Source organism: Podospora pseudopauciseta (genome assembly GCF_035222475.1).
Source record: "Podospora pseudopauciseta strain CBS 411.78 chromosome 5 map unlocalized CBS411.78m_5, whole genome shotgun sequence".
Taxonomy (NCBI): Eukaryota; Fungi; Ascomycota; class Sordariomycetes; order Sordariales; family Podosporaceae; genus Podospora; species Podospora pseudopauciseta.
In genome coordinates, this window is record NW_026946665.1 from 531,355 (window position 1) to 544,284 (window position 12,930).

Sequence of the window (12,930 nt, forward strand, 5' to 3'; positions counted from 1 at the left end):
ACCTACGCAGTGGCGTTTGATAGGTCTTACATCCTCTGCGATCTCATCTATGGAGGCCTTTCATCATCTGTCTTCCAGGGCTCCCCAGAAGACGGTTGTGACGACTCATTTCCCCAAATGACCCAATCATATGCTTTCCTCTGATAAAAAGCCCGTCCGTCTTGTCCAACGGTGAGTGAGCCGTGGTCAAAGGACCGGCGGTGCACTTGCAGTGCCAAGGCTGGCTTGTGTAATGACGTCATGCAGTGCTCTGATCGATCTGCCGCCGCAAGCCACATGGCATCACTCGTTGATTTGACAGGGCATTAATGAAACACGAGCGGGAAAAAGAGCAATGACGACACAGATGGGCGGCTTTTTGTGACCAATACCAAGGAAATTCTGGCAGAGGGTGTCGGGCTGGACGAGAGAGGGGACGGACACAAAATGGGCGTTGGGTGGGTGTTCCAGACCTTTTTGTACTTTTGTTTTTCCACACTTGTATATCTTTTTGTTTGTTAGGGATCATCAAAAGGGATAGCTAAGACTGCGGCTTTCTGGGCGCGCGCGAGATTTTTGTTGTGAATATCACCCACCATACGCCAAGACATTACACTTCGACAAGGGCAACCACAGGATAGGACGTCATGTCATCGGGGCTTCCGAATTTCTACCAACGGGGCCGCGACCGGCGTCGCGAGTCCCGCGCTTTGGATGAGGCTATTTCTAATGGTACTGCTGGCACGACGGCTGCGGGGAGTACGAATGTCAAGGGGAGCAAGTCGTCGCGGTTGATGCAGTTTGTCAAGAGGTGGATTTTGGTCTCGTGGAAGGATTTGCTTGCGATGGCTGTTTTTGGGGGTGCTGCTTTGGGGGTGAGTTTTCTTTTTTGTTTTTGGTGCTACTTGCCTGGTCATGATGCTGATGTTTGTTGTGATGGTAGATCTACCAAGCTCCCTATGCCTCCACCCGCAATTTCCCCATCACCTTCAACCAGTCTGGCGATATCGTCTACCCCGAACTCGCCTATCCTCACCGCGGGTGGATCATCAGCCCGCAACTTTCGGGCGTCATCGCTGTTGTGATCCCGCTTGGGGTTATTTTCCTGGCGCAAATCAGGATCAAGTCATTCTGGGACTTGAACAATGCTGTTTTGGGGCTGTTGTACTCGATGATCTTGTCGAGTTTTTTCCAGGTTGTTATCAAGAATTTGATTGGGGGGTTCAGGCCGTATTTTTTGGATATTTGCCAGCCGGATATCTCCCTTGCGTCGACTAATAATGCGACGGGGCTGAATGGTGTTGGGTTTCAGCAGATCATGTACACGATCGAAATCTGCACCAACCCGGACAAGGCGGCGATCAAGACGGCTATAACAAGCTTCCCTTCTGGCCATGCCACAAGTGCGTGGGCGGGGTATGGGTTTTTGTTTTTGTGGATGAACGCGAAGTTGAAGGTTTGGGGTAACTACCAAACGAGCTTTTACTGGTTGGTCTTGTTGACTGCGCCGGTGTTGGGGGCGACATTGCTGGCGAGTTGTTTGACGGTTGATCAGGCACATCATTGGTATGATATTTTGGCGGGGAGTATCATTGGGATCGGGACTAGTATTGCCTGTTATCGGTTGGTGTACGCGGCGGTTTGGGATTGGAGGTGGAATCATGTGCCGTTGAAGAGGGCGGCGCCGTTTGGGTATGAGATGGAGGGTGATCGGTTGTTGCCTACGTATCATAAGGCTACCTGGACGAAGAAGCTGGGTTGGGGGAGGAGGAAGGGCGCGAGGGTGGGGAGGGGGAGTGTGAGGGGGCCGGTGGAGAAGAAGGGGTTGGCCAGTGGAAGGAGCAGTGAGACGTATGCGAGGAATGGGAGCGCGGTGAGTCCTCACTCGAGAGTGGCGCCACCGGTGAATGGGTATGGGAATGGTGTTGCTCATTCTGATCCGGCGGTGGCGAGGGGAACAGGAAGCGTTGGGCGGTATGATGGGAGGGGTGATCAGATGGTTTGAGTTGGGCTGAGTTTTTTGTTTGGTCTGCGAATCTGATGGTGTCTTTTTGTGTCTGTTGATATTTGGCTTTTGGGAACCGAGCAAGCAAGCGAGCAGCTACTAGTGGTTTTCTTTTGTTGAAGCGAGTGTAGTATTATTATTCTAGGATATGTAAGTTTAATAAGATTGATACCCGATGCATGTACACATCATGTCCACTTGCGATCTGGTGTCCGGGTGTGGTATTTTGTCGCGTGACGGTGAGACGGAGACAGGGACGCACACCGAAGATAGACGTGGTAAGATACATCATACCCCAGAAGGTGGCTCGGTCCGCCCCATTGTAGGACAGGACATAACACGGGGAAAGGGGTCATGGAATGCGGCACTCAAGCTTCTGGAAGTCTACATAAAACCCAAGCTGTCGGTCAAGCTGTGTCGATCAAGTTGTATTGCAGCGTTGCCCCAATATGTGCTCACTTACATGTGCCTGATTCGAACCGCGTGGTTCGGTGTCCAGCACTGCAAAGTGTAACCTGGGGAGACCGAAAATGTGCATGCTAATGGATAGGACCGCCTTGTCAACCGAATCATACATTGCCTTGCGGAGCTAGTCAGCCAAGTGGCAGGTCGTCTATCACCCATGTCTTGCACCTTCTGCAAAAGTTGGATAGCGGCTTGGCTGAGGATGAGCTATCGACCTGTCATCCAGGAGTACCAGGAGTACCAGGGTCACCAGGGTGCACCTGCTCTCAAGGTGAGGTGGTACCGTATCAGCAGGATCAAGGTTAAGCTTGGTTGGTGGTCCAAGCCCAGGGCAGGAACATGTAAGCATGTGCAAAGGCCCTGTTGCAGTCGATAAGCAGATAAGTATCCACTGCGCTTGGCTTCCGTACCAAAGCTCGCCGGAAGACTTCTAGAAAGGCCAGTCCTCTTGGCAGCTCACCACTTGGGAACACTACACTGCATCTGAACATCCCCGACTTGGTGTCGATATCTCATGTCAAAACAGCCGAGTGTCAGTACATTCCGAGTGGAAGGATCTCTTTGCAAAAATACTGAGGTGACCAGAACTGATCAGGAAGGATCCCATGTGATGGCATTGCATGGGCGAGAAGAAGTGGGATGGGCGACATCCCGCGTTCGTGGCGCCAAGGCTGTTTGCGGGGAAGCTTGTCTGTCCCCGATTGGCGGCTTGGCATTTCACACAGTTGCCTTAGCGTGGACAGGGAGTTCAGATGTGCAAGAAAGACGTCGGTGGCTGGCTGGGCAATCCCAGGGTTGCCAATGACCGATGCTTTCCGGTGAACGCATCCAGGGAAAATCCAAGTGGAAGTGTCGCATTTCCATGACCAACAGATTCAGTATTAAGCCGCAGTTGCATACATCAGAGACATGGAAGCCCAAGACAGAAAGACAGGGTGACCGGCGGCTCAACAGGCAAGAACTTCACTCTGCGCTAAACCAATTCGAGCGACCGAGCTGCAACAGGCTGCCGACAGCTCAATGTGGAGATTCCTGAACCCTTGGCTACATACATTTTCCCGAAAAACCACACGACATCACAGCCGGCCATTTCCCCGTTCCCTCGTTCCCTGCAGACAGATATCAACAGCTCGCTATGGGAAGCTTGCTTGAAACAAAATTGCTACATGGTGGAGAGTCCAGCACCCGCCAACCCATTAATCCACCGTTCATAGCCCTGGTCATAGCCACGGCAAAACGTGCGCCCGACAGTCACAGCGCAAACTCTATCAACACGACTGAAAGCCATCAGGAATAACCCACCCAGACGAGTAACAAAACTACTAATAGACACATAGAGACCGGTCTCTAGTACGATTCTCGGCACCGCTGGGCTTCGCTGGACATGCTCGAAAGAGATGGTTCTCCGTCCACTTGGCAGTCATGGCATGCTCAACTGACGATATCTGCCCTTCTGCTCACCGACAGCCTGGTTCATCACGCTCGCCTTCCTCCTCCTTTGAGAGTACCCCGCGAGCCAACATGGATGCAAGGTCGTCAGCATGTCGGTGGCGTGCCCCACCGCCGAGAGGACGGCCTCGTCCGGTAATAGGCCGCTAGCAAGTCTCGGCGCGTCTCGGCGGGCTCGGCGCCGCCTCAACACGGCATCTCAGTGGGCGGGCACGTTAAAATGGATCCGAACTGACAGGGATCAATAATTGGCATGCCGTTTTACCCATAAGCCAAGACGAGAAACGAACATCTTATCTTGGTCAAACGCTGTTCTGCCCGTCCATCACCTTCCTTTCCCGTTGACCCCCGGCGCAAACCCAATGCCTGTTAAACGTCGCAATCCCTTGGCAGATGCGGGCCTGGACACGGCTACTATCGCACCTTCCAAAAGCAAGGCCCATGATTGCTGACGTTCTGGGCTGCTCTCATACACAGTATACTCCCTAGTGTAGAGTGGCACCGATGAGAGCCACCAACTGCACCCCAACGACCGGTGGTGGTGGTTAACCCAACCACGGTACACCATATCAAGAGGTGGGGCGACCTCTGAGTACATATCCTGCTTGCAACCCCCGAACCAGAACCTTGGGATCTTTTGTTTTTACGCGTCGAAGTTCTGTCACTAATCCAGCACAACCTCCGCCCCCCCTCTCCCACCAGCAACCCCTCCTCTGCGAAGACGACTCCAGACTACATTAGCAGCCATGTCGGAGAAGCAGGAGCACGAGACCTCCAAGCATATCTCGGATGAAGGCATCCAGCACGCTTCTTCCAACCCAAGTCAGAATGAGGCCCAGATGATAGAAAGAGACCCCAACCGCAAGTGGTGGCATGGCATCAAAGAGCCTGGACATGCGCTGCAAATTGTGGTAGCGGCCATCTTGGCCATTATCATCGGCCTGGCTGTTACTACCACCGTTGGCAGCAAGAACATTCCCCAGGCGGCAACCGTCATCATTGGTATCCCAGGTACACTCTGGTTGCGCGCTCTTAGGGCTGTCGGTAAGAACAACTCCATTGCATGGTTTGTTTGACACGTGCTAATGCTGCGTGTCTAGTACTCCCATTGATTATCTGTGCCATGATCCTCGCCGTTCAAAAGCTGAGAGAAATGTCTACCGGCGGCGGTGCTGTGGTTGCGAAATGGGCGGTTGGATACTACGTGCTTACCACCCTGCTTGCCATTCTACACTCGACCATTGCCGTGGCCGTCGGTTGGATTCGTCTTATGCAAGTCATGAGAGAAGAAGATCGCGAGGTCACCGACGAGGACGACAAGAAGATGATCGAGGAGAGAAGTGCCACCAAGATTCACGATGTTGTGAAGCAGATGTTTGAGTCCTTCATTCCTCAGAATATCTTCAGTTCGCTGGCCAACGATGGTCTCCTGGCCATCCTCATCACCTCCGTCATCGTTGGATATCTCCTCAAGCCAAACTCGCCAATCCTCAAGGTCGTCAAGGAGATTGAGGAGATCATTACAATTATCATCGCCTGGCTGATCAAGGTTGCGCCCATCGGTGTCTTCTTCCTCATCTTGCCCAACCTCTTCAGGCTCGACATCGCCAGCATCGCCCAGAACTTGGGTGTCCTGATCGGCTCTTCGCTGGTCGGCATGTTCATCCACTTGTTCATCGTCTTGCCCATCATCTTTTTCTTGGTCCTCCGCCGCAACCCCTATGCATACTGGATGAGACAGTCGCCCGCCTGGATTACTGCCTGGGGCACCGCTTCCAGCGCTGCGACACTCCCTGTGACCATGAGGTGCGCGAAGCGCAACGGTATTCCCGACAGTCTTGCCAAGTTCACGTTGCCTCTGGGCTGCTTGATCAACATGGATGGGTACGTGTGGCCAAATCTCCAATGATCTCTTGATCGCAAACTTTACTAACTTGTGTCACCAGTACTGCCATTTACTTCCCCGCTGTCGTCGTCTTCCTTGCCGCCACTCAAGACCACCAGCTTAGCGGCGCCGATTATGTCATCATTGTCCTGCTCTCGACTCTTGCTTCGATCGGAACCACGCCTATCCCCAGCTCCTCTCTTGTCCTTACCGTCATGATTGCCACCAGCGTCAACGTCGAGATTACTGGCATGTACGCCGTCGTTGTCGCCATCGATTGGTTCATTGACCGCTTCAGAACCGCCATCAACGTCAGCGGTGATTTGTTCGCTGCTCCCATCATCCAGAAGCTCGCCAAGATCGAGGACGATGGTGTTGTTTCGGAAGAGGAGGGTGTTATCGTCGCCGATCATAACGACCGCGTGTAGAATACCGGTTGATCGTATGTGTTACGAGATGTCAGACGAAGCGTTGGAGTAATGAGTGGGGTTGTGTTTTTTGAATTTGGTTTTAGTTAATGATACCATCGTGCTACGGCACCGCTTGATTTACCACACGACTCGTACTTCTCTTTATGCACCCGATTACTCTTGCTACCTTGGCATTTTCACAAATCGGGCCAGCCGGTGATTCCGAAGCCGCCAATAACGGCAATTATCGCTCTGTTACACAGCGCATATTTTACTTCCGATATCTGCATGCCGTTCGCCGGCCAGACCAACCGGGACGCCGAACCGGACTTGAAACATGATGACACTCTATTTACCCCGCTGTCGAAGATCCACAGGCAGGCGGGCAATGATGCTGACATTTGTGCAACTGTCTGATCTATTTAAACCTGCTGTCACTCATACTGCTGATATGTCCCCTTAGTTTTCCCCAACCCTTACCGCGACATGACCTCTTCACGACCAAAACTCCACGTCATCATCATCGGCGCTGGGATCAGCGGGCTGGTGCTGGCGCAGTGTCTACGGAAACAGGGGATTTCGTTTGAGATCTTTGAGCGGGATGAGGGTCCTGCGGTGAGGAAGGGGGGGTATTGTCTTGGTTTGCATGAGTACTTACCTCTTCCCCTATTACCATGACCCTTTCACTAATGGAGGAGTGTGTGTGATCCAGTCCAGAAAACCTCTTTGTCAAGTATCTACCTGACGATCTCCCTTCAGTGTGGTCGACGTGTCACTTGCTCCCGCTTGATCTCCCTTCTCAGCTGATGACCTACCTGCCGAATGGGATTGCGTTTAGGGTTCAGGATGGGGAGGAGACGCCGTGTGTAAGGGTTAGTCGGGCGAAGCTGAGGGAGATGTTGGGGAGGCATCTGGAGATTAGGTGGGGGAGGAAGGCGGTGGGAGTGTGGGAGGAGGGGGAGGGGGTGGTTGTGAGGTTTGAGAGTGAGGAGGTGGTAAGGGGGGGGTTGGTGGTGGGGTGCGATGGGATTTTTAGTGGTGGTATGTCTTTTTTGGTTGGGCTTTTCTGAGTGACTGGGATGGTGCTGACGTCAATAGTGAGGAAGTGCATCCCTAAAGGTCTCGATTGTATCCAGCTACAACAATTTCCCGCTGCGGTGGTGGCTGGGGATGTGGTGCTTGAGGGGGAGGAAGTGAAGCGACAGTTGAGGAATGGGCACTCGGCTTATGTTTCTGTTGGGAAGGAGTGGGGGTTGTTTGTTGGGTTGAATAAGCTGGTAAATGTCAAGGATGATGAAGAGGGGGATGTGGAGGGGATGAAGGCGGAGTATTACTGGATTTTGAGTCGGTTTGACAAGGATGTAGCCGATGAGAAGCATTGGACGAAGACAATGACCGATGAGGAGAAGCTGGCGATGGCAAAGGAAAAGATAAAGGAGATGAGGGAGGAGTTTAGGGTTGTTGTCGAAAAGACAACTGTGGAAGGGCTGAAGAGTTCTTCTGTGGGTAGTTCCATTTTCCTGACGAGAGCGCATGCTAACGTGAAGCAGTGGTCCATGTGGTATTCTGCTGTGCAGGGCGCAGAAGACCTCAGAACATCGAGGGTTGTACTGATAGGGGATGCAGCTCATCCTATGACACCCGGTGGGTTCTCTCTGGGGAAAGGACAAGTCCAAGATGCTGATGTCAACTTGTCTAGCGCGCGGAGAGGGCGCCGTCGTAGCGATACGCGACGCAGTACAACTCAGCAAGGTTCTGGGAACAATTGACACCTCAGATGAGGCATCCCTCAAGTCGACTCTGCAAGACTTTCAGCAAGATGTCCTTACAAAGGGCTTCGAGGCGATCCGAGGTGCTCGGGAAGCTTTTGAGGGTGTCTTTCAGAACAGGACACCGATGGCTTGGGGGTGGGAGATGGCACCCATTCGACAGGTCCCGCCTCTCCCTCCGTTGAAACTAAAGATGGCTTTTTGAGCCGCTCGAGGTGTTGAAGGGAGGTTGTTGGCAAATATATAACATAATCAGAGGTCGTTTTTGTTTTACTACTGCTATGTAGGTGCTACTTCCGGCCCTTATGTATATCAAATACTAGCCTGCCCGGCTAGCTCAATCGGTAGAGCGTGAGACTCTTATGGAGTACTCCGGTAATCTCAAGGTTGTGGGTTCGACCCCCACGTCGGGCTCAATTCCCGTCTTCGACGATACTTTTTCCATTTGTTTTCAACAATCTTTTTGACTTCCGTTGATTCAAGTGTTCTCGTGATGACAATCGCAACTGTTTCATTTGCTGACTGCTCAGCCCTATGAACACACTCAACATGGACCCGCAACCCCTCCTGCAGTCCAAGACACATAAATCTGCATGCATCTATCGAAGACGCTGCAAGCCGCCTATCCACGGTTGGACCTATCATCACGTTATCCTATTGCCAAGAAATCAGGTAGCTCACTGATAGGCCAGTTTAATACGGTCCTTCGCAATAGACTCAATCGTGTCGCATGCAACCTAGCCGATTGTACAGATGTCACAGCCGATATGGATAGGCAATTATCAACAGACAGGGTTCGGAGAATTCGCCCACAGAATGCCTGCATGCCCAGCACCTGTTTGTCCAGCTCTGCCCCGCACCAAGGCTGTGACAGGGACATATTTGGGCATCATGTGTGAGACGAGGGGTCTCGGGGCCTTTAAAATCTGATGAAGCCCGCTCTCCCCAGTCTGGTTCTTTCCACACAACAACAGCTTGGTTGCTCTTTGAAGTCTCGGTGGCACTGAAGCCAGTCCGCTCCTCCCCCACGATGACGCTTCTCTCAACCACAGTCCCGCATCTCCAAGCCGCCTGGGATGTCCACCCTTACCTCCTCCTCTCGGTTCCTTTTGCCCTCTACCTCCTCATCTCCAATGTCCGATCCTATCTCAAACTCCGACACATCAACGGCCCGTTCTTGGCGCACTTCACCTACGTCTGGTTCGTGGGCAGTGTCGCCCGAGGAAAGATGCTCAGCACTCTCCAGGAACTTACCTACAAGTACGGCCCTGTCTGTCGCATTGGCCCGAACGATCTTCTCGTCGGCGACTTTGACGAGGTTGTCCGCATCAACGGGGTGCGGTCACCCTATGTGAAGAGCGATTGGTATACTACTATCCGGTTTGATGTTGATGGGGGGGACTCGGTTGTTTCGTTGATGGATACTGCGGAGCATGATGTGCGGAAGGCAAAACTGATTAAGGGGTATGAAGGGAGGGGGAAGGGGCAGGATAAGGGGTGGATGGATAAGGTTGTGGATAAGCATTTGGTGGAGTTGGTGAGGTTGTTGAGGGAGAAGTATGTCAAGCAGGGGAGGGAGATTAACTGGACGAATGTGATGAGATATTTTAGTGCGGATGTTATGGTGGAGGCTTTGATGGGTGAGGCATGGTAAGTTTCGTTTTGGAAAGTGTTGATGATGGAAGCTAACAGACATGGTTCAGGGGAGACCTTCAGACGGATAGTGATATTCACAAGTTCTTCGAAATGTCGGATTATTCTACGCCTTACATCCATACTGTTGGAAGTTGGGGGAGTCTTAGGTGGCTTACGAGCAGCTGGTGGTTCATTCGCAAGGCTGGGCCGAAGGTGACGGATGATCATGGTTTGGGCAAGTTCATTTCGTAAGTCTGTCCAGAATAAAGATGAAGAAAAAGAAGACCCAGATACTGAACAACAAAGCCTGGTGAGAGAAGAGGTCTCAAAGCGTTTTAGGGATCCCGAATCCAAGAAGGGCGATATGTTGGTACGTCAAAGTCCCTTCAGTAACCGGTTAAGAGCGCAGGTTGACAAAATGATGACAGGCCGACTGGATCTCTCAAGGGCTTACCTCACGCGAATGCGAGCTTGATGTCATCCTCGGCGTGATAGCAGGGGCCGACACCGTTGCCGTGCCCATGCGAACCATCTTCCTCTATCTCATCACCTCTCCACTCGTCTATTCCAAGCTCAAAGACGAGATCACAACCGCCATCAAGACCAGAGCCATCTCAGAACCCATCACAAACCAACAGGCTCTCAAACTACCGTACATGCAAGCTGTTATTCACGAGGGCCTCCGCATGATGCCCATCTCTGCTTTCGGCTTCCCCAAGAGAGTACCCGCGGAGGGAGACATGATTTGTGGCATACACGTCCCTGGTGGAACAGACATCTTCCCTAACAACCTCGCCATTCAACGAAGCAAAAAGGTGTTTGGGGATGACGTCGACGTTTTCCGGCCAGAGAGGTGGTTGATTGAGAACACCCGAGGACCGGAACACCGCAGCTTGATGGTCCGACACATCGAAGTCATCTTTGGTCATGGTAGATGGCAATGCCCGGGGCGGATGCTTGCTTGGGTTCAGCTGAACAAGGTCTTTGTGGAGGTTTTGAGGAACTTTGACTTTCAGGTTGGCAACCCGAGAGATCCTTGGAAATTGGGGGTTTATAGTTCGGTCACTGTTGGTGACTTTTGGGTGAAAGGTGTTGAAGCAAGGCCAGAGTAATAGGAGTCGGATAAACAGTAATAGCTACAGACGGAAATTTAATGTAGCTTCAGTATCTAGGATAGGATCACATCGACCGACGATCGGTATTATTAAGTTGTGGAATATAAACCTCTACATTAGACGCATTGGTAGGTGGTCAGATCCTCCTACCAATATTCGACATACATCTGATGTGGCTGCAGATTGAACATTCCAAAAAAAAAAAAAAATATCTAGAGTAGCTGGTGGATGCATTGCCATGGTGGCTGATGAGCACGAGAGGAGCCAGGCTCAGTTCGGCACCTCCCTGGAGCCAGTCATCTTCGCCCCAGCCACATACTGCAAGCGCCGCGCTCACCCCTATCAAATCAGTCTGGGCAGCAAGCAAACAGACCTGTTCCTAAGTTAAACTGGCGTAAGTTTCCAAAACGCAGAAGAGCCGGGCACATCAAGCGATACCTAAGTATAAGTCGTCAATAGCATAATACCTACATACTTCTTCACTTAACCTGTATTGATGGCGAAACTATCTACATTGCCTTAATGCCCTGAGCTTGTAAGAGATTCCAAAAAGTTTCTGACGAACCGATAGACCGCTTACCTTACGCAAGCCTATCTTGAGGAAGCTCGGGTGGCTTGCATACGACATAACTGCCAGGCAGGTACCTATGTACCTTGTGATCAGCCTTTGGTTTTGCAAACATAGGCTCCCTCAATTATACCTTGGACACGTACTGCCTAAGCTGCGGTCACTTGCAACGCGCATATTGCACGTACACGGTGAGTACAATCAAGACAAGAGATGGCGGCGGCGGTTACCGGTCATCGTCAGGCAATCTGTCGCGCCCCCGGGAGATGCAAGAGCCTCTTTACGGCTCTTCTTCTGCCCCTGAACCAGAAACGAACGCGAAGAGTGGCATACCCCCCGCCAGACTCAAGGACTCTCAATTGAGTACCAATGAACGACCCCAATCCGAGACAGGCCCTGAGGGCAGCACCTCATCCACCATTGAACCCTCAGTATTCTCCGAAAAGAGCTTTTCCGGACAAGCTCCGGCCAAATATAGGGCGGCAGTGCCACAGCCTTCTCAAATCGAGACGAGAAACGACATTACTTCTAAAGTACTCCACGTGGCAAATGACCCCAGCAAACAACAGTGGAGTGAATCCAAGTCATATTCTACTAGCGTTCCTCAAGCACGCGCGATCAAGCTCGACGAGCTAAGGGCTCGTCCTTCTTCGAAACTTATAGATCCGCATGGGTATCAGCAGATATCCGTGCCTACAGTACAGGCTTTCCAGACAACACGAACCTTGTGGCAGCATCATCGAAATATGATCTCTGATAGGCTTCAAAATGAGCCATCAGCGAGCCATTGCCCAGGTCTCATGGACATGTGTAAGCCTATCCCCTTACAAGGCATATCTTCTGTGACATATTGGTGACATCTTCTTAACATGAAAATCTACCAGAGGTGCGGTCACCGCCTACATATTCACGTGCCAGTGTCACAGTCCCAAGCCGCCATAGATTTTGCGGCCCAGGCTGCCGGCCCAAATGCCCATACCGTTACCAGCAGGAGACCAATCGAACAGGGTGGCGCGTCAGCATCCAGCAGTAGCCAGGCCTCGACCAACACAGAGCTGCCACAAGCTGACTCCACAAATTCGGGACCGCGTTCACCCCACACAAGTTCGTCGGACGAAGAAGTTAACAGCGTTCTGCCCCCGCTCATACCAACTGGAACTAAAGCGGTTTCTCCTGCTATGTGTCAACACGGGTAGTCTTGGTGGAGTCCGTCACCGCAGGCTGGCCAGCGTAGAGGTCACTAACACTGAATGTGGCGGGGAACCGTTCCAGAGTCTTCGCAACGCCTATTACTCGTTGAGGAAGAGTACGTGGAACCCATTCCTGGTTCCAAAGACAATGCACTACGTCAAATTCCAGCTTCTGTTTCTCCAAAGGTGAGGTGAAGTCGTCGGGACCTACGAGGTGAACTCAATTCCTCCAGCGAAAGAGGTGTTAATGCAGGCGTACGCCTTCCGCCCTTGTCCTTCCCGAGTTGGAGGTTTACCCATCCCACAGGATATTTTCATGCACTCTTTCCTCAATCTTGGAGACCACCTGGGACCGATGGTCGTCGAGATGTTGCCGAAGAAGCTCTGGGCTGAACTAAGATGGGATGGACAGGCGCATGATCACTTCAACATTCCCACTGAATGGGGGTTCTATATTGTG

General features: G+C 52.0%; 5 protein-coding genes and 1 non-coding gene across 6 annotated transcripts; all 6 read left to right on the top strand.

Annotated features, from left to right (window-relative positions):
* Positions 1 to 310: 310 nt before the first annotated feature.
* On the top strand, positions 311 to 2,220 carry QC763_507700 (uncharacterized protein). The gene is made up of 2 exons (XM_062913357.1): positions 311 to 854; positions 923 to 2,220. The coding sequence occupies exons 1-2, from the start codon at positions 627 to 629 to the stop codon at positions 1,982 to 1,984; spliced, it is 1,290 nt and encodes a 429-aa protein (XP_062764760.1). The 5' UTR covers positions 311 to 626; the 3' UTR covers positions 1,985 to 2,220.
* Positions 2,221 to 4,644: 2,424 nt separating this feature from the next.
* On the top strand, positions 4,645 to 6,211 carry QC763_0074440 (uncharacterized protein; the record flags this gene model as incomplete). The annotated part of the gene is made up of 3 exons (XM_062906027.1): positions 4,645 to 4,942; positions 4,999 to 5,782; positions 5,845 to 6,211. The coding sequence occupies 3 exons, from the start codon at positions 4,645 to 4,647 to the stop codon at positions 6,209 to 6,211; spliced, it is 1,449 nt and encodes a 482-aa protein (XP_062764761.1).
* Positions 6,212 to 6,558: 347 nt separating this feature from the next.
* QC763_507720 (uncharacterized protein) lies at positions 6,559 to 8,167 on the top strand (the record flags this gene model as incomplete). The annotated part of the gene is made up of 5 exons (XM_062913358.1): positions 6,559 to 6,843; positions 6,906 to 7,234; positions 7,292 to 7,695; positions 7,744 to 7,837; positions 7,893 to 8,167. Exons 1-5 carry the CDS (start codon positions 6,680 to 6,682, stop codon positions 8,165 to 8,167), a joined length of 1,266 nt encoding a protein of 421 aa, XP_062764762.1. The 5' UTR covers positions 6,559 to 6,679.
* Positions 8,168 to 8,288: 121 nt separating this feature from the next.
* On the top strand, positions 8,289 to 8,376 carry QC763_0074460. The gene has a single exon. It is a non-coding gene; the product is annotated as a tRNA-Lys (tRNA).
* Positions 8,377 to 8,992: 616 nt separating this feature from the next.
* Positions 8,993 to 10,745, top strand: QC763_507730 (uncharacterized protein; the record flags this gene model as incomplete). Its single annotated transcript, XM_062913359.1, has 4 exons — positions 8,993 to 9,612; positions 9,666 to 9,845; positions 9,904 to 9,967; positions 10,026 to 10,745. The coding sequence occupies 4 exons, from the start codon at positions 8,993 to 8,995 to the stop codon at positions 10,707 to 10,709; spliced, it is 1,548 nt and encodes a 515-aa protein (XP_062764763.1). The 3' UTR covers positions 10,710 to 10,745.
* Positions 10,746 to 11,340: 595 nt separating this feature from the next.
* QC763_507741 (uncharacterized protein) lies at positions 11,341 to 12,660 on the top strand (the record flags this gene model as incomplete). The annotated part of the gene is given in 4 exon segments (XM_062913360.1): positions 11,341 to 11,353; positions 11,377 to 12,090; positions 12,199 to 12,369; positions 12,386 to 12,660. Coding segments are annotated over 4 exon segments (1,173 nt in total), but the record flags the coding sequence as incomplete, so codon positions are not given.
* Positions 12,661 to 12,930: the final 270 nt, after the last annotated feature.